The following is an 18,424-nucleotide window of genomic DNA, read 5'->3' on the forward strand; positions in this document are numbered from 1 at the left end:
TTTCTCGTTTTACCTTGTTCATGTGGCCCGCCCATTGTGTTCGATTTTATATTTTGTTATTTTGCTTTGTTCACTCTATTTTGCTATTGTACATATTTTATTGTGATGTAATTTTTGTTGTTTGCATGTTGTATTTTATTTTGTTGCATTGTATTTTTGGGCTTGGCCTCATGTTAGCCACCCCGAGTCCCCCTCGGGGAGATGGTGGCGGGGTATAAATAAAGATGATGATGATGATGATTATTACCCTGGTGACACAGTGGGCACTTGCTTGGAGTGGTAGTTCACCCTTTACTCTGGCCCGGCCCAGTTTTATTGTGTTTTGATGTATTGTTTATTGCTTGTTGTTTTGTTGTTTAATATTGCTTTAATTGTTTTAATTTGCTTTAGGTGTATTGTTATGTTGTGTATTGAGGCCTTGGCCTTTGTAAGCCACATCGAGTCCTTCGGGAGATGCTAGCGGAGTACAAATAAAGTTTAATAATAATAATAATAATAATAATAACACTGAGCTGCTGAACTTGCTGACTGAAAGGTTGCCAGTTCGAATCTGGGGAGTAGGGTGAGCTCCCATTGTTAGCCCCAGCTTCTGCCAACTTTGCAGTCCAAAAATGTGAGTAGATCATTATTATTATTATTATTAATAATAATAATAATAATAATAACACTGAGCTGCTGAACTTGCTGACTGAAAGGTTGCCAGTTCAAATCTGGGGAGTAGGGTGAGCTCCCATTGTTAGCCCCAGCTTCTGCCAACTTTGCAGTCCAAAAATGTGAGTAGATCAATAGGCTTCTGCGTGAAGGTAACTCCATGCAGTCATGCCGGCCACATGACCTAGGACATAGCCGGCTTAGAAATGGAGATGAGCACCAACCAAATGTGAGTAGAATACCTTCAGCAGGAAGGTAACTCCCACAATTGTGGGAGTTGAAGTCCAAAACACCCGGAGGGCCGAAGTTTGCCCATGCAAACTGTGAATGAAATCCCTCTGGTCAGATTTCCTCCCAAATGAAAACAAACAAGCAGACGGCACCATTTTACACTAAAACAGACCTGATTTAAGGCCATCTGTCCTCATATTTCACCGGAAACTAACTGTGGCATGGTTATACAACCTGGCAGAGTTTGCATTAAGACAGCTATGCCCCCCCCCTTTTTTTTTAGAACACGAGTTCATCCTGATTAGGAGACCAAGTGCTGCCGGCCTCATTCTGCCGGAGGAGGAGGAGGATACGGAGGAGGAGGCTGGCACCGCACACCTTGCCAGGTTGCGCTGACCCAGAATGGCCCATCCTGTTGGCAACACCTCGCTCGGCAGGTTGTCGGAGCACGCGGCCAATTCCCCAGAGGGAGATTTCGCCATGCCATTAATTTCCCAAACGGCACCTTCCGAAATCCATAGGATGACATACTTCCATACGAACCCCCATTGGATTTCATAAGCCCTCCTCTACGTATTCCCACATCCACTTGCAGAGTTCAAGAGGGTGAATCGCATGGAGACGACTATCTCCACGAATTGATTTCAGAATAGAAGATTCTGCCTCATTCATACTGACTTAGATTAGTGGTCCTTCAAGTCCAATAATGTCAATATGCCCAAATTTGAAAAGTGGTGGGGTTGTGGGGGATTGATTCAGTCGTTTGGGAGTTGTAGTTGCTGGAATTTATTTATTTACAGGATTTGCATTCCGCCCTTCTCACCTCGCAGGGGACTCAGGGTGGATCACAATGCACGAATACAGGGGTTGAATGAACAGTAACGCCCCCACCTCCGTAACTCCTCAACAGCTGGCAGTACTGGTATGCAGCAGATAATGGCTTGTTCAGTAGACTCTCCTCTACAGTTCCATTTTGGCAGGAAGCCTTAGCATTGAATGGTTGTGTTGTTAAAGTGGTAAGTATGGAACCCTGCACAGATGGTGGGTCAATGCGACTTAAGCAAAGTATGTGGCAGGTACTGGCTAGTGCAGCAACTCTCCTCTACAGTTCCATTTTGGCGGGAAGCCTTAGCATTGAACGGTTGTGTTGTTAAAGTGCTAAGTATGGAACCCTTCGCAGACGGTGGGTCAATGTGACTTAAGCAATATATGCAGCAGGTACTGCCTTGTTCAGTAGACTCTCCTGTACAGTTCAATTTTGGCGGGAAGCCTTAGCATTGAACAGTAGGGCTGGGCGGTTTCGTTTCGTTAATTCGTAATTCGTTAAAAATTCATTATTTTTTTTTGTTAACGAAGCGATAACGAACCATTCTGGAGCAACTTAAAAACGAAACGAATTTTTCAATTCGTTTCGTAAATGCTTCGTATTTCATTATGTATTCGTTTCATTATTGGTTTGAGGTCGTTTCGTTATTATTTCCGCATGTCTGGGGCAAGTTTTATAGTTGTTTTTTGTTTAATTAGTGAAAAAAAATTATAATATCACACCAACAGTCAACAACAGAGGGAGAGGGAAGCTTCAGAAGTTTTTTTAGCGTATTGCGCGATCGCGGCAGCCATTAACGAATTGATTCATTATTGCTTCGTTATTGTTTTGTAATTTTTTTACCATTTATGAAATTTCGTAAATATCGAACTTTTTTTTAAGGAAAATTTCGGAATTCTTTTAAATATCGAAACGCAAAAAACCCCAAAAAACGAATCGATTTTAGAAACAAATTTTTCCGTTGTTACCCAGGCCTATTGAACAGTTGTGTTGTTAAAGTGCGAAGTATGGAACCCTGTGCAGATGGTCAGTCAATGCAACTTAAGCAATATATGCAGCAGGTACTGGCTTGTTCAGTAGACTCTCCTCTACAGTTCCATTTGGGCGGAAAGTGTTAGGATTGAATGGTTGTGTTGTTAAAGTGAGAAATATGGAACCCTGCGCAGACGGTCGGTCAATGCGACTTAAGCAACTTATGCGGCAGGTACTACCTTGTTCAGTAGACTCTCCTCTACAGTTCAATTTTGGCGGGAAGCCTTAGCATTGAACAGTTGTGTTGTTAAAGTGCAAAGTATGAGCCCTGTGCAGACAGTCGGTCAATGCGACTTAAGCAATGTGCAGCGATTGAATTCTTGACCGCAGAAGGTGTCACCCCAAAGGAGATTCATCAGAGAATGCAAGCTGTTTATGGGGATTGTGTTGATGTGAGGACTGTGTGTCATTGGGCGAGTAAGTTTAAAGATGTTGAGGTGACACCTTTTGCTGTCAAGAATTCAATAACTGCATGCTGCTTAAGTTGCACTGACCGACCGTCTGCGCAGGGTTCCATAATTCCCACTTTAACAACACAACTGTTCAATGCTAAGGCTTCCTGCCAAAATGGAACTGTAGAGGAGAGTCTACTGAACAAGCCAGTACCTGTTGCATACCAGTACTGCCATCCGTTGAGGAGTTACAAAGATGGAGGCATTACTTTTTATTCAACCCTCGTATATGTGTGTGTGTATGCTTTGGATAGCATAGGGATGGGTTAACACCCTCGTGGTGTTTTCTTTGCTATCTGTGTCACTGTTCAGAAGATTTCACTTCATTTTCCATCCTTATGACAATTGGATTTTGAAAAAAATGTGACTTTTGGTGGAAACAAAGATTCAGTGGAGACCCCTTTTCCCTGTCCTAACTCTTTCAGGAGTGGATTTCCCTTCCAAGGGGTAGATTTCTCTCACTTCCTTATTGTCTCATCCCTGTCCTTAACTAAGAGTCATTTGTACGTTGGATGTTTGTAACTCGGGGGATTGGAGCCCCTGGTATTGCAGTGAGTTGAACCGCCGAGCTGCCGAACTTGCTGACCGAGAGATCCGTGGTTTGAATCCTGGGAGTGGGGTGAGCTCCTGCTGTTAGCCTCAGCTCCTGCCAACCTAGCAGTTTGAAAACATGCAAATGTGAGTAGATTAATAGGTACCACTCCGGTTGGAAGGTAACGGTGCTCCATACAGTCATGCTGGCCATATGACCTTGGAGGTGACTAAGGACAATGCCAGCTCTTTGGCTTAGAAATGGAGATGAGAGCCACCCCCCAGAGTCGGGCATGAGTAGACTTAATGTCAAGGGGAAGCCTTTCCCTTTCCCTATCTGGGGGAGTGCCTGTCCTGGGAAATGGAGAGCCCAAGCCCTTCCTTACTCTTGCAATCTCTGCCACGCAAAATGCAAAGCGGCTTAAGCAGGGCTCGCCTGAGACAAGGTCGGCGGAGCTCAAACAAAGCCGTCTGGGCAGGACAAGTGGAGTCCGGTTCCCAGGGAAGGCTCTCTCTCTCTCTCTCTCTCTGAAAGGCCCAGGCCAAGGCCCAAGAGGTTCGTGCGGCTGGCGGGAACATCCACTGAGACACACAGCCCTCATTCAGCCTTGACCTCATTTTCATTGCCTTGCAATCTTGGGCCCTGCTCCTGCTCTTTTAAAAAAACTCCATTGCACAGGAGGCTGGCAAGATGATGCGGGGGGGGGGGGTGCCATTTTTATTAAATTCGTTCATTGAATCCAACTTCGTATCTGGGGGTGAGCTCCCTATGTCAGCTCCAGCTCCCTATGCCGGGACGTGAGAGAAGACTCCCACAAGGATGGGAAAACATCAAAACATCCGGGCAATGTCCCCTGGGCAACGTCCGAATTCGTATCTGGGGTGAGCTCCCTATGTCAGCTCCAGCTTCCCATGCCGGGATGTGAGAGAAGCCTCCCACAAGGATGGGAAAACATCAATACATCCAGGCATCCCCTGGGCCAAAATCGTATCTGGGGTGAGCTCCCTATGTCAGCTCCAGCTTCCCATGCCGGGATGTGAGAGAAGCCTCCCACAAGGATGGGAAAACAACAATACATCCAGGCATCCCCTGGGCCAAAATCGTATCTGGGGTGAGCTCCCTATGTCAGCTCCAACTTTCCATGCCGGGACATGAGAGAAGCCTCCCACAAGGATGGGAAAACATCAAAACACCCGGGCAATGTCCCCTGGGCAAAGTCCGAATTCGTATCTGGGGTGAGCTCCTTATGTCAGCTCCAGCTTCCCATGCCGGGACGTGAGAGAAGCCTCCCACAAGGATGGGAAAACATCAAAACATCCGGGCAATGTCCCCTGGGCAACGTCCGAATTCGTATCTGGGGTGAGCTCCCTATGTCATCTCCAGTTTCCCATGCCAGGACGTGAGAGAAGCCTCCTACACGGATGGTAAAACATCAAAACATCCAGGCAATGTCCCCTGATCAATGTCCGAATTCATATCTGGAGTGAGCTCCCTATGTCAGCTCCAGCTTCCCATGCCGGGACGTGAGAGAAGCCTCCCACAAGGATGGTAAAACATCAAAACATCCGGACAATGTCCCCTAGGCAACATCCTTTGTTGACGGCCAATTCTCTCTCACCAGAAGCGACTTGCGGTTTCTCAAGTCGCTCCCAACATGACAATAAATCAAATAAAATTCGTTGACGTCCTGCCTTTCTTCCACAACAGGATCCCAGGCAACTTACGACTAAATAATACAGGCAGTCCCCGAGTTGCAAACACTGTCTCCACGGCAGCTTTCCCCACCAATCCTTGTTTCCACAACAAGCCATATTTTCCAAAATCCAATCATAGTCACAGGACTGTGCTATCCAAACCTACACTGAATAGAGACTGGAAATGATACCTTTGTGCCAAAGTAACTGGAAATGATACTTTTGTGCCAAAGTAACTGGGAAATGATACTTTTGTGCTAAAGTAACTGGGAATGATACTTTTGTGCCAAAGTAACTGGGAAATGATACTTTTGTGCCAAAGTAACTGGGAAATGATACTTTTGTGCTAAAGTAACTGGGAATGATACTTTTGTGCACTAAAACTAACAGGTTTTTTTCTGGGAAGATTCAGCTGGAGTTACACTCTGTTTTGGACTTACATACAGGTTCATTGAATAGCTTTGCAGCATCAAAGCCTGGCTGCTTCCTGCCTGGGGATCCTTTGTTGGGAGGTGATTTGCTGGCCCCGATTGTTTCTTGTCTGAAATTCCCCTATTTTTGAGTCAATTGCTTTGCAGCATCAAAGCCTGGCTGCTTCCTGGCTGAGGATCCATTGTTGGGAGGTGATTAGCTGGCCCTGATTGTTTCTTGTCTGGAATTCCCCTGTTTTTTAGTGTTGTTCTTTATTTACTGTCCTGATTGCTGAGGTTTTTTTTAATGCTTGTAAAGAACAACACTAGTAGACTAGCCATGGATATAGTAAGCAATGTTTACAAATGCCAAGAAATAATGCCTGGCAAGGGATGCTACATTTCAAATTGCGGGGCTGGCCTCGCAGCTTCATACCATAGAATGCGAGAGTTGGAAGAGGCCTCATGGGCCATCCAGTCCAACCCCATTCTGCCAAGAAGCAGGAAAATCGCCTTCAAAGCACCCACAACAGATGGCCATCCAGCCTCTGCTTAAAAGCCTCCAAAGAAGGAGCCTCCACATCACTCAGGGGCAGAGAGTTCCACTGCTGAACACCAATAGCAAACCTTATCCTTATAATTAACCTTATCGTGAGGCAGAAAGTTCCACTGATAAACACCGTCAGCAAACAAGTCCCCTTATCCTTATCATTCATCTTATCATGAGGCAGAGAGTTCCATTGATAAACACCGGTAGCAAACAAGTCCCCTTATCCTTATATTAATCTTATCATGAGACAGAGAGTTCCACTGATAAATAACGGTATCAAACAAGTCCCCTTATCATTAATCTTATCATGAGGAAGAGAGTTGCACTGATAAACACCGGTAGCAAACAAGTCCCCTTATCCTCATCATTCATCTTATCATGAGGCAGAGTTCCACTGATAAACACTAGTAGCAAACCCTATCCTTATCATTCATCTTATCATGAGGCAGAGAGTTCCACTGATAAACACTAGTAGCAAACAAGTCTCCTTATCATCATCATTCATTTTATCATGAGGCAGGGAGTTCCACTGATAAACACCGGTAGCAAACAAGTCCCCTTATCCTCATCATTCATCTTATCATGAGGCAGAGAGTTCCACTGATAAACACTAGCAGCAAACCCTATCCTTATCATTCATCTTATCATTGTATATTATTGTATAATGTGTTATGATGTTAACTGTTTTTTATACCGTGTTATTGTAACATTGAATTTTTGCTGTTCTTGTTGTTAACCGTTGTGAGTCGCCTAAGGGCTGAGAACAGTGATATACAAATAAAGCAAATAAATAAATAAATAATCATGAGGCAAAGAGTTCTACTGATAAACTCCGGTAGCAAACAAGTCCCCTTATCCTCATCATTCATCTTATCATGAGGCAGAGAGTTCCACTGATAAACACCGGTAGCATACAAGTCCCCTTATCCTTATATTAATCTTATCATGAGGCAGAGAGTTCCACTGATAAACAATGGTATCAAACAAGTCCCCTTATCATTAATCTTATCATGAAGAAGAGAGTTCCACTGATAAACACCGGTAGCAAACAAGTCCCCTTATCCTTATTATCATTCATCTTATCATGAAGTTATATTTTTATCATATTCCCTTTCAGAGAATCCGGGGCAGCCCCAGATGGCTCTTTGATCTCCGCACCCAGATCTGCTTCGTTTTATCAACCCTCTTTATCTATTTCCGTTACAGAAATCCTGATTTTCCATCCGAACCCGAACTCTGAAGCGGCTCACAACGGGATTAACTTCGAAAGGACAATATTGGAAGCACAATTAAATAAATTAAAACAGCAAAGCAAAACTGAACTTGGTTCCAAAGCAAGTCAATCAAAATGCAATCAATCAAAGCAAGTCAATCAAAACGGCAATGGCGGACAGCAGCCACTCATCCTAAGTCTCTTCTCTGGAAGTCGATAGAGTCGTATGGGTTGCTTACCTGTAACCATGTGTTCTCCGAGTGGTCACCTGGGAATTGGCACATATGGCGCAGGAAATACCATATGCACGATTCACAGTTGATCACGTCGGAGAACTTAGGGTCCCACCTGAATGAAAGGGTCTCTACTCACTGATCAAAGGACACCTCCTATCGTAAAGCTGAGGATAAAGCAGGCCTGGGCCAACTTGGGCCCTCCCTCCAGGTGTTTTGGACTCCATCTGTTGGGAAGGCTTTGAGGGTGCCTTCCCACTTGGCAGACCATGATTTAGAATCTGGATGGCCATCTGTCAGGAGGGCTTTGAGGGTGCCTTTCAGCCTGGCAGTAGACTGGATGGTCTTTGGAGTTCCCTTCCTAGGATTTTAGGATTCAGAAACAGGATGGCTATTTGCTGGGAGGGCTTTGATGGTGCCTTCCTGCCTGGCAGAGCATGATTTAGAATCTGGATGGCCATCTATTGGGGTGCTTTGAGGGTGCCTTTCAGCTCGGCAGAGGCTAGATGGTCTTTGGAGTTCCCTTCCTAGAATTCCATGATTCAGGAATAGATGGCCATCTGTCAGGAGGGCTTTGATGGTACCTCCCTGCCTGCCTGGGAGATGCCCGTTGGGGATCCCTTCTTGGAATTCTATGATTCAGAAACTGTCTGGCCATCTGTCGAGAGGGCTTTGATGGTGCCTTTCAGCCTGGTAGAAGACTGGATGGCCTTTGGAAGTTCCCTTCCTAGAATTCCATGATTCTGAAATTGATGGCCATCTGTCAGGAGGGCTTTGATGGTACCTTCCTGCCTAGCAGATGCCCTTTGGGTATCCCTTCTTGGAATTCTATGATCCAGAAACTGGCTGGCCATCTGCCAGGAAGGCCTGGAGGGTGCCTTCCTCACTGGCAGGAGAATGGATGGTTTTGGGAGTCCCTTCCTAGGATTTTAGGCTGACCATCTGCCGGGAGGGCTTGGAGGGTGCCTTCCTGCCTGGCATAGCATGATTAAGAATCTGCATGGCCATCTATCAGGGGTGCTTTGAAGGTGCCTTTCAGCCTGGCAGAGGCTAGATGGCCTTTGGAAGTTCCCTTCCTAGAATTCCATGATTCAGGAATAGATGGTCATCTGTCAGGAGGGCTTTGATGGTGCCTGCCTACCTGCTGGGCAGATGCCCGTTGGGGATCCTTTCTTGGAATTCTATGATTCAGAAACTGGCTAGCCATCTGTCGAGAGGGCTTTGATGGTGCCTTTCAGCCTGGTAGAAGACTGGATGGCCTTTGGAAGTTCCCTTCCTAGAATTCCATGATTCTGAAATAGATGGCCTTCTGTCAGGAGGGCTTTGATGGTACCTTCCTGTCTAGCAGATCCCTTTAGGTATCCCTTATTGGAATTCTATGATCCAGAAACTGGCTGGCCATCTGCCGGGAGGGTTTCGAGGGTGCTTTTCAGCCTGGCACAGCATGATTCAGAAACCGGTTGGCTATCTGTTGGGAGGACTTTGATGGGGTCTCTCAGCCTGGCAGAAGACTGGATGGCCTTTGGAGTTCCCTTCCTAGGATTCCACGATTCAGAAACTGGATGGCCATGTGTCGAGAGTACTTTGTGGGTGCCTTCCTGACTGGCAGGAGAATGGATGGCTTTGGGAGTCCCTTCCTAGGATTTTAGGATGACCATCTGCCGGGAGGGCTTGGAGGGTGCCTTCCTGCCTGGCAGAACATGCTTTAGAATCTGGATGGCCATCTATTGGGGGTGCTTTGAGGGTGCCTTTCAGCCTGGCAGAGGCTACGTGGTCTTTGGAAGTTCCTTTCCTAGAATTTCATGATTCAGGAATAAATGGTCATCTGTCAGGAGGGCTTTGATGGTACCTGCCTGCCTGCTGGGCAGATGCCCGTTGGGGATCCCTTCTTGGAATTCTATGATTCAGAAACTGGATTGCCATCTGCTGGGAGGGCTTTGAGGGTGCCTTCTTGCCTGGCAGAGCATGATTTAGAATCTGGATGGCCATCTCTCGGGGGTGCTTTGAGGGTGCCTTCCTGCCTGGCAGAAGGGGGTTGGGCTGGATGCCCTTTGGGGATCCCGTCTTGGAATTCTATGATTCAGAAACTGGTTGGCCATCTGTTGGGAGGACTTTGATGGTACCTTCCTGACTGGCAGGAGAATGGATAGCTTGGGAGTCCCTTTCTAGGATTTTAGGATTCAGAAACTGGCTGGCCATCTGCCGGGAGGGCTTCAAGGGTGATTTTCAGCCTGGCAGAGGATGATTCAGAAACTGGTTGGCCTGGGAGGACTTTGATGGGGTCTCTCAGCCTGGCAGAAGACTGGATGGCCTATAAGGGTTCCTTCCTAGGGTTTTTGGAGTTCCCTTCCTAGAACTCCATGATTCAGGAATAGATGGCCATCTGTCAGGAGGGCTTTGATGGTACCTTCCTGCCTGGCTGGCAGATGGCCTTTGAGGATCCCTTCTTGGAGTTCCCTTCTTGGAATTCTATGATTCAGAAACTGTCTGGCCATCTGTCGGGGGGGCTTTGAGGGTGCCTTTCAGCCTGACAAGAGAGTGGGCGGTCTTTGGAGTGCCCTTCCTAGGATTCCATGAACCAGAAACTGGATGGCCATCTGTCATGAGGGCTTTGATGGTACCTTCCTGCCTGCTGGGCAGATGCCCATTGGGGATCCCTTCTTGGAATTCTATGATTCAGAAACTGGATTGCCATCTGTTGGGAGGGCTTTGAGGGTGCCTTCCTGACTGACAGAGCATGATTTAGAATCTGGATGGCCATCTGTCGGGGGGGCTTTGAGGGTGCCTTCCTGCCTGGCAGAAGGGGGTTGGGCTGGATGCCCTTTGGGGATCCCATCTTGGAATTCTATGATTCAGAAACTGGATGGCCATCTGTCGAGAGAGCTTTGTTGGTGCCTTCCTGACTGGCAGGGGAATGGATGGCTTTGGGAGTGCGCTTCCTAGGATTTTAGGATTCGGAAGCTGTCTGGCCATCTGCCGGGAGGGCTTGGAGGGTGCCTTCCTGCCTGGCAGCGTATGATTTAGAATCTGGATGGCCATCTATCGGGGGTGCTTTGAGGGTGCCTTTCAGCCTGGCAGAAGAATGGAGGGTCTTTGGAGTTCCCTTCCTAGGATTTTAGGATTCGGAAATTGGTTGGCCATCTGTCGAGAGAGCTTTGATGGTGCCTTCCTGACTGGCTGGGGAATGGATGGCTTTGGGAGTTCGCTTCCTAGGATTTTAGGATTCAGAAATTGGTTGGCCATCTGTTGGGAGGGCTTTGATGGTGCCTTCCTGACTGGCAGGAGAATGGATGGCTTTGGGAGTTCCCTTCCTAGGATTTTAGGATTCGGAAGCTGCCTGGCCATCTGCCGGGAGGGCTCTGAGGGTGCTGGGCCGGGCGTCCTTTCGGGTGGGCCCGGGGCTTCCTTACCGGCCTCGCCTCCCGCCCAGGAGGTTCCCGACGACGGCCTGGGCCAAGGCTCCGGTGGCGGCGGCGGCGGCGAGGGACCTGCCCGGCGGGCCCGGAGGGATGAGGAGCGCGCCCTCCCGCTCGGGGGCCTCCGGGCAGCAGCACGACAGCCTCCCTCCCGCCCGCCGCCCGAGCCCCAGCGCCTCCTGCCCCGCTCCCGCGTCCCCGCCGCGCATTCCCACGTACGCCGCGACACGGGGATGGAGGATGATGAGGTCACCCGCATACCTGCCCGCCTCGCCGCCGCCGCCGCCTCCTGGCCCCCTCCCTCCCGCCCTGGAGCTCGCCATCGGCCGGCACAAGCCCCGCCCACTCGGCAGCCTATCGCCAGCCGGAGACGCCGAAGCCACGCCCACGGGGTCCCATCCGCGCGTTCCCATTGGCTCGCTCGAACACCATCCTTCCCAAGCCACGCCCTTTCGGGATTGTCGGGAGAACGCGTTGAGGGAGCGCTAAGGAAAAGATGCGCCTCGTCTCTTAAAGGCGCCGCTCCCCTTTTTCCTCCCAGGAGGGGTTCAAACTCAGCCAAGTGTTGCAGCCCTTTCATTAGACAGTAAAACTGGAACTATTCTTCCATATTAAAATTAATTAAAATTCTTCCGTATAATCCACATTATCAGCTTTGAACCGGATTATATGAGTCTAAACTGCCATATAATCCGGATTTTATATGGCGGCGTAGAAAGGGGCTTAGTAAGGGTGCCCTTACTGCCCATTACAGGAAAAACCAGCTGATCCCTAATCCATCTAAAACACAGACATGTGCTTTTCACCTCAAGAACAGACAAGCATCCCGAGCTCTGAGGATTATTACCTGGGAAGGAAGGAACCCCACTGGAGCATTGCAGCACACCCAAATACCTGGGAGTCACTCTCAACCATTCTCTGACCTGCAAGAAGCACTGCCTGAACATCAAGCAAAAAAGTGGGTGCTAGAAACAATATCATACGAAAGCTGACTGGTACAACCTGGGGATCACAACCAGACACAGTGAAGACATCTGCCCTTGCGCTATGCTACTCTGCTGCTGAGTACGCATGCCCAGTGTGGAACACATCTCACCACGCTAAAACAGTGGATGTGGCTCTTAATGAGACATGCTGCATCGTGACGGGGTGCCTGTGCCCTACACCACTGGAGAAATTACACTGTCTAGCCGGTATTGCACCACCTGACATCCGCCGGGAAGTAGCAGCCAATAGTGAAAGGACCAAGGCAATGACATCTCCAGCTCATCCCTTTTTAGGTATCAGCCAGCACGTCAATGCCTTAAATCAAGACATAGTTTTCTAAGATCTACAGAGACACTCGCTGGAGCACCCCAGCAAGCGAGAGTCCAAAAGTGGCAGGCTCAAACCCAGAACCTCAATCAATCAAATGAGAGACACCCCCTGGGCACACAGAAGACTGGGCGACTTGGAAGGCGCTGAACAGACTGCGCTCTGGCACCACGAGATGCAGAGCCAACCTTAAGAAATGGGTCACCAAGTTGAGTCCACGACATGTGAGTGTAGAGAAGAGCAAACCACAGACCACCTGCTGCAATGCACCCTGAGCCCTGCCACATGCACAATGGAGGACCTCCTTGCGGCAACACCAGAGGCACTCCAACTGGCCAGATACTGGTCAAAGGATATTTAATCAACTACCAAGCTTGCAAACTTTGTGTTTTGTTTGTTTTTTTGTTAAAAATGCAATACAACTGTTTGGCTTGCTTCTGACACGATAAATAAATAGCTGCTTCTTGATTGTCAGTGTTGTGCTTCATGAATTTCAGGGGTCCCTTGTTGCTACTTTGAAAAGCTGGCACCATCAAGGATTCTTGTTTGGGGGAAGAACCCTCATTTTGAGCTCCCCCCATAGCTATATCCATATCTGACATTGGCAAACATACCCACAGTACATTGCCCCCTTCTTTTCCGTGGCCAATTTTACAAGTAAGAGCTGATACGATCTCATCTTTGCACTTGCACGAGGGCAGTGCTGGGGCGGAGAGATTCCCGGCCCTGCAACCTATCATTATGTTATTTAATTCCAGGCCTGCAACAGAAACAAACACCCAGCGTCTTGGGCAACAAGACAAGCGATCACAGTGAAAACTCTGCTGTGCCCCCTTTGGCACAAACCGGGCAACAACACACCCAGGTATTGAAACAGCACCAAAATATGTGGCTGCAAAAGGTGTTTGGTAATATATGGATTGCTGATGCATGCCTTCAAGTAGTTTCAGGCAAACCTATCATCATACTGTTGTATTGGGGAGATTGGTTCAGAGGAGGCTTGCTCCAAGTGTCCATGATTGGCCCCCAAATTTACCCTGTGACAGAAATAAATGTAGGTTACACATCACTTGTAAATCAGAAGATTGTTAGCCTGGCCTCAGCTGAATAGTATGTGTGTATATAGACCCATTTAAGGTGGAATCAGGTGTCAAACAGGGATGTGTTATTGCCCCAACTTTATTCTCCGTCTTCATCACTATGATACTTCACCTTGTTGATGGAGTGGAAATCATCTATCGGACAGATGGCAAGCTGTTTAACCTCAGCAGACTGAAAGTCAAAACCAAGGTCACAACATCTGTTATAGAACTCCAATATGCCGATGGCGTCATCTGTGCGCATTCAGAAGACCTAGAAACCACTCTAAACACCTTAACAGAAGCATACGAGAAGCTCAGCCTGTCATTGAACATCGAGAAAACCAAATTGCTCTTCCAACAGTCACCGGCCAATACATATACATACCTCATGCCAGAGGTCCTTATAACACAGCAGGGATGGGAAAATTTGCTGTTTTGGACCATAAAATCCAGAATCCTGCAATCAATATTGCTGTCAGATTGTGTGCATTCAGAAGATCTACAAGCCATTCTAAACACCTTTGCAGAAGCATACAAGAAGCTCGGCCTGTCATTAAATATCGAGAAAATCAAAGTGCTCCCAATCCCTCTCCAACGCCAGAAATACAGCTTAATGGTGGAACATTAGAAAATGTGGACCATTTCTGCTCCCTTGGCAGCCACCTCTCCACAAAAGTCGACATTGACACTGAAATTCAACACTTTCTGAGCTCTGCGAGTGCAGCATTTTTCCAAAAGAAGCAGAGACTGTTTGAGGACCAGGATATCCGTAGGGAGACCAAGGTGCTTGTTTATAAATCTATTGTCCTCCCAACCCTGCTATACGCCTGCGAGACGTGGACTGTCTACAGACATCACATGCAACGTCTGGAACGATTCCATCAGCGCTGCCTCCGGAAAATCCTGCAAATCTCTTGGGAAGCCAAGTGGACAAATGTCAGCATTTTGGAAGACGCAAAGACCACCAGCATTGAAGTGAGGGTCCTCTGCCATCACCTCCGCTAGACCGGCCATGTTGTCCAGATGCCCGACCACCGTCTCCCAAAGCAGTTGCTCTACTCCGAACTCAAGAACGGAAAATGGAATGTTGTGGGACAGGAAAAGATATTGAAAGACAGGCTCAAAGCCAACCTTAAAAATTCTTGCATTGACACTGAGAACTGGGAAGCCCTGGCCCTTGAGCGCTTCAGCTGGAGGTCAGCTGTCACCAGCAGTGCTGTAGAAGAGGCACGAATGGAGGGTGAGAGAGAAATGTACCAAGAGGAAGGCGCGTCAAGCCAACCCCGACCGGGACCACCTTCCACCTGGAAACCAATGCCCTCACTGCGGGAGAAGATCCAGGTCAAGAATAGGGCTCCACAGTCACCTACGGACCCACCGCCAGGACACTGATCTTGGAGGACCATCATCCTCGGATTACAAAGGGTCACCTAGGTAAGTAAGTACAGTTACTAATACCAAAACATCCGACTACTGTATTCCAAAACTGACCATTGATACTTTTTGGAAATACATGCCAACCAGTGCATTTGTCACTGAAATTCCAATGAACTTGATAAGGCCTTGTGTTCCTTCAATTTCTCCGTCCTACATAAATTCTGAAGAAAGCTCCCCCTCTAGTGGGCACATCAAGAAGTACCAACACGAAAACTTCCATGGACTTGAAGATCACTGCCAAAGACTCATCACAAGGCGCTCGCTCCACCATGCTATCTGATAATAGTACTAGCCTCCCCTGCCAGGCGTTGCTGTGGCCCAATGTGGTGATCTGGAAAATAAAGTAATTAGAAAGTGTTGGTTTCTAATATATGTAATGTCTTTATGCTTGTGCCTAAACAGTATTTCTTGCTGTTTCTTTGTCAGTGTTGATGTGGAGAGTGTATGGTTTGCTAATCTGGAACATGCAACATATCACTGTCCTTCTTTAAGGGTCCCTTTTAAATCTATGATACTATATCTATGTGCGTGTGTGAATCATATCTTTCTATATCTATGGCTGGATGGCTCTTTGTCAGGAGGGCTTTGATTACATTTTCTTGCCCTGGTGAAGAGAGTTGGAATGGATGGCCTTACATATTTTCTGTTGGTCATGGGGGTTCAGTGTGGGAAATTTGCCCCAATTCTGTTGTTTGTGAGGTTCAGAATGCTCTTAGATTGTAGGTGAACTATAAATCTCAGTAACTACAACTGCAAAATGTCAAGGTCTAGTTCCCCCAAACTCCATCTGTGTTCATATTTGGGCATATGGAATATTTGTGCCAAGTTTGCTCCAGATCCATCATTGTTTAAGTCCACAGTGCTCTCTGGATATAGGTGAACTACAACTCCCAAACTCAAGGTCAGTACCCACCAAACCCTTCTAGTGTTTTCTGTTGGTCATGGGAGTCCTATGTGCCACGTTTGGTTCAATTCCATCATTGGTGGAGTTCAGAATGCTCTTTGATTGTAGGTGAACTATAAATCCCAGCAACTACAACTCCCAGATGACAAAATCAAAATTATTGAGTGATGGTCGCTCCTTGGGATAGTAGGTGTCTTGTGGCCAAATTTGGCAGCAATTCGTCCAGTGGTTTTTGAGTTATGTTAATCCCACAAACGAACATTACATTGTATTGTGGAAGGCTTTCATGGCTGGAATCACTCCGTTCTTGTGGGTTTTTTCGGGCTATATGGCCATGTTCTAGAGGCATTTCTCCTGACGTTTCGCCTGCATCTATGGCAAGCATCCTCAGAGGTGAGGTCTGCTGGAACTGGGAAAAGGGGGGTTTATATATCCGTGGAATGACCAGGGCGAGTGCAGGCGAAACGTCAGGAGAAATGCCTCTAGAACATGGCCATATAGCCCGAAAAAACCCACAAGAACTGAACATTACATTTTTATTTATATAGATGTTGTTCTATGTAGATGGATGTTGCTTTTATACATACATTGTTTATGTAAATGTTTGCTGTTTTGTGAGCTGTCCCGTGTCCCTTCGAGGAGATGAGGTGGGGTATAAAGTAGTTGTATTACTATTATTACTATTACTATTATTATTATTACACAAGATTAGTACACAGCAGACAAGATCACTATGCTGGCTTTTGTATTGGATCACAAATCGGACACTTCCCAAGTGTCTAGGACTGTGTGATGTACCAGCGAATAATGTGTGCAGATCCAAGTAAAGGGGAGGGAGGGCTTTTACAGCTGACAGATGGTAATTTTGTCAGCACCAATTGTTTTTAAGTGCAGACCAAGGTCTTTAGACACTGCACCACTAGGACCACCTTGACTGGCTTGTGCCAGGTCTTTGTAGTTTGATCTTTAAATCCTTGTATTGTGTGAGCTTTTCCAGTTGCTTCTCTTTAATCCTGCAGTCGCCTGAGATTGCAACATCAACGATCTATACCTTGTGAAGTCAGGAGTATTGTGCTCCAAAAGTCTTGTCAGTCTGAATTTGGAAGCCTCAGAGAAGTTTGACATGTTTATTCTGTGTAACTTTTTCAGGCTTGTGATCTCACCAGTTTGTTGTCACAGGCAGATGGTATTTGTGGCATAAGTTCCAGTAGATTGTCTGAGCTACGGTGTTATGCCTCTGCTTATAGTCTGTCTGTGCAATCTTCCTGCAACAGTTGAATACGTGATCCATCGTTTCGTCTGCTTCCTTGCAGTCTACATCTGGAAACTGTCGACTTTTAAATTCTGGCTTTGATGGCATTGGTTCTAATTGGGATGTAAGAATCAGGCCTTCCATCTCCTTTTTCAAAGTTCTATTTGTGAGTATTATTATTATTATTATTATTATTACTAGCTGAACCCGCCAAGCATTGCTGTGGCCAAACTTCCCTCCCTCTTTCTCTCCTTCCTTTTCTTTTTTTCTTTCCCTTCCTATTTATCTTCTTCTTTCTTCCATCTCTATCTGTTTCTTTCCTCCCTTTCTTTGCTCTTTGGTTACATCCTTCCCTCCCTGTACTTTTCCTTTCACTTTTTTAATTTCCTTCTCTCCTTCCTTGCTTCTCTACCTTTTCTTTCTTTCCTTCTTTCCATCCCCCCTTTCCCTCCTTCTCTCGTTACTTCTTGACTGTCCCTTCCAACTTTATTTAATTTGTATTATATAGTAATATATAATAGTAACGTATTATATAGTAATCTATATAACAATATATAAAATATTGTATTTATATATTTCATAGAAAGATGGAAAGGAAGAAGGGAGGAAGGAAAAAGGGAGGGAGGGAGGGGGGGAGGGAGGAAAAGAAGGGAAGGAAGGAAAGGAGGAGGAACAAGAAGGAAGGAAAAAGGAAGGAAGAAGGAAGGATGGAGGGGGTGAAGAAAGGAGGGAGGGAAGGAAACAAAGGGTGAGGAAATGAAGAAAGGGAAAGGAGGAAAGGGAGGGAGGGAGGGAGGAAAAGAAGGAAAGGAAGAAGGAAGGAAGGACAGGATAGAAGGGAAGGAGGGAAAGAAGGAAAGGAAGAAAGAAGGGAAGGAAGGTGGGAGGTACAGGAAGGAAAGGAAGGGGAAGGAAGAAAAGGAAAGAAAAGGAGGGAGGAAAGAAGGGAAGGGAGTGAGGGAGAGGAGTGAAGTGTGACAGAGGCAGCTACCTTCGGGTCTGGATGTTAATAGGAGAGAGTGTGTGTGTGTTAAATATGTGCTCGTGTTGTGGGAGACAGCCAAGCAGGTCAAACAGACAGAAAGGTAGGAGCTGAAAAAGAAAGCAGAAAGATCTACAGAAATGAGGGAGGAAAGAAAGAAGTTGGAGGAGAAAGAAGGAAGCAGGATGCAGAGGAATGGGAGAATTCAAAAAT

The 18,424-nt window shown here is 46.8% G+C and overlaps 1 protein-coding gene across 1 annotated transcript in view; it reads right to left on the minus strand.

Moving 5' to 3' along the window:
* Window positions 1–11,483, minus strand: part of GRAMD2A (GRAM domain containing 2A) — a 76,229-nt gene extending 64,746 nt beyond the window's left edge. The window contains exon 1 of the mRNA XM_060755569.2: window positions 11,235–11,483. Coding sequence (XP_060611552.2) covers window positions 11,235–11,449 — 215 coding nt within the window. The 5' untranslated portion in view covers window positions 11,450–11,483. The remainder of the gene's footprint in view (window positions 1–11,234) is intronic.
* Between the last annotated feature and the right edge of the window lie 6,941 nt (window positions 11,484–18,424).

This window comes from Anolis sagrei, chromosome 9 (genome assembly GCF_037176765.1).
Source record: "Anolis sagrei isolate rAnoSag1 chromosome 9, rAnoSag1.mat, whole genome shotgun sequence".
Taxonomy (NCBI): Eukaryota; Metazoa; Chordata; class Lepidosauria; order Squamata; family Dactyloidae; genus Anolis; species Anolis sagrei.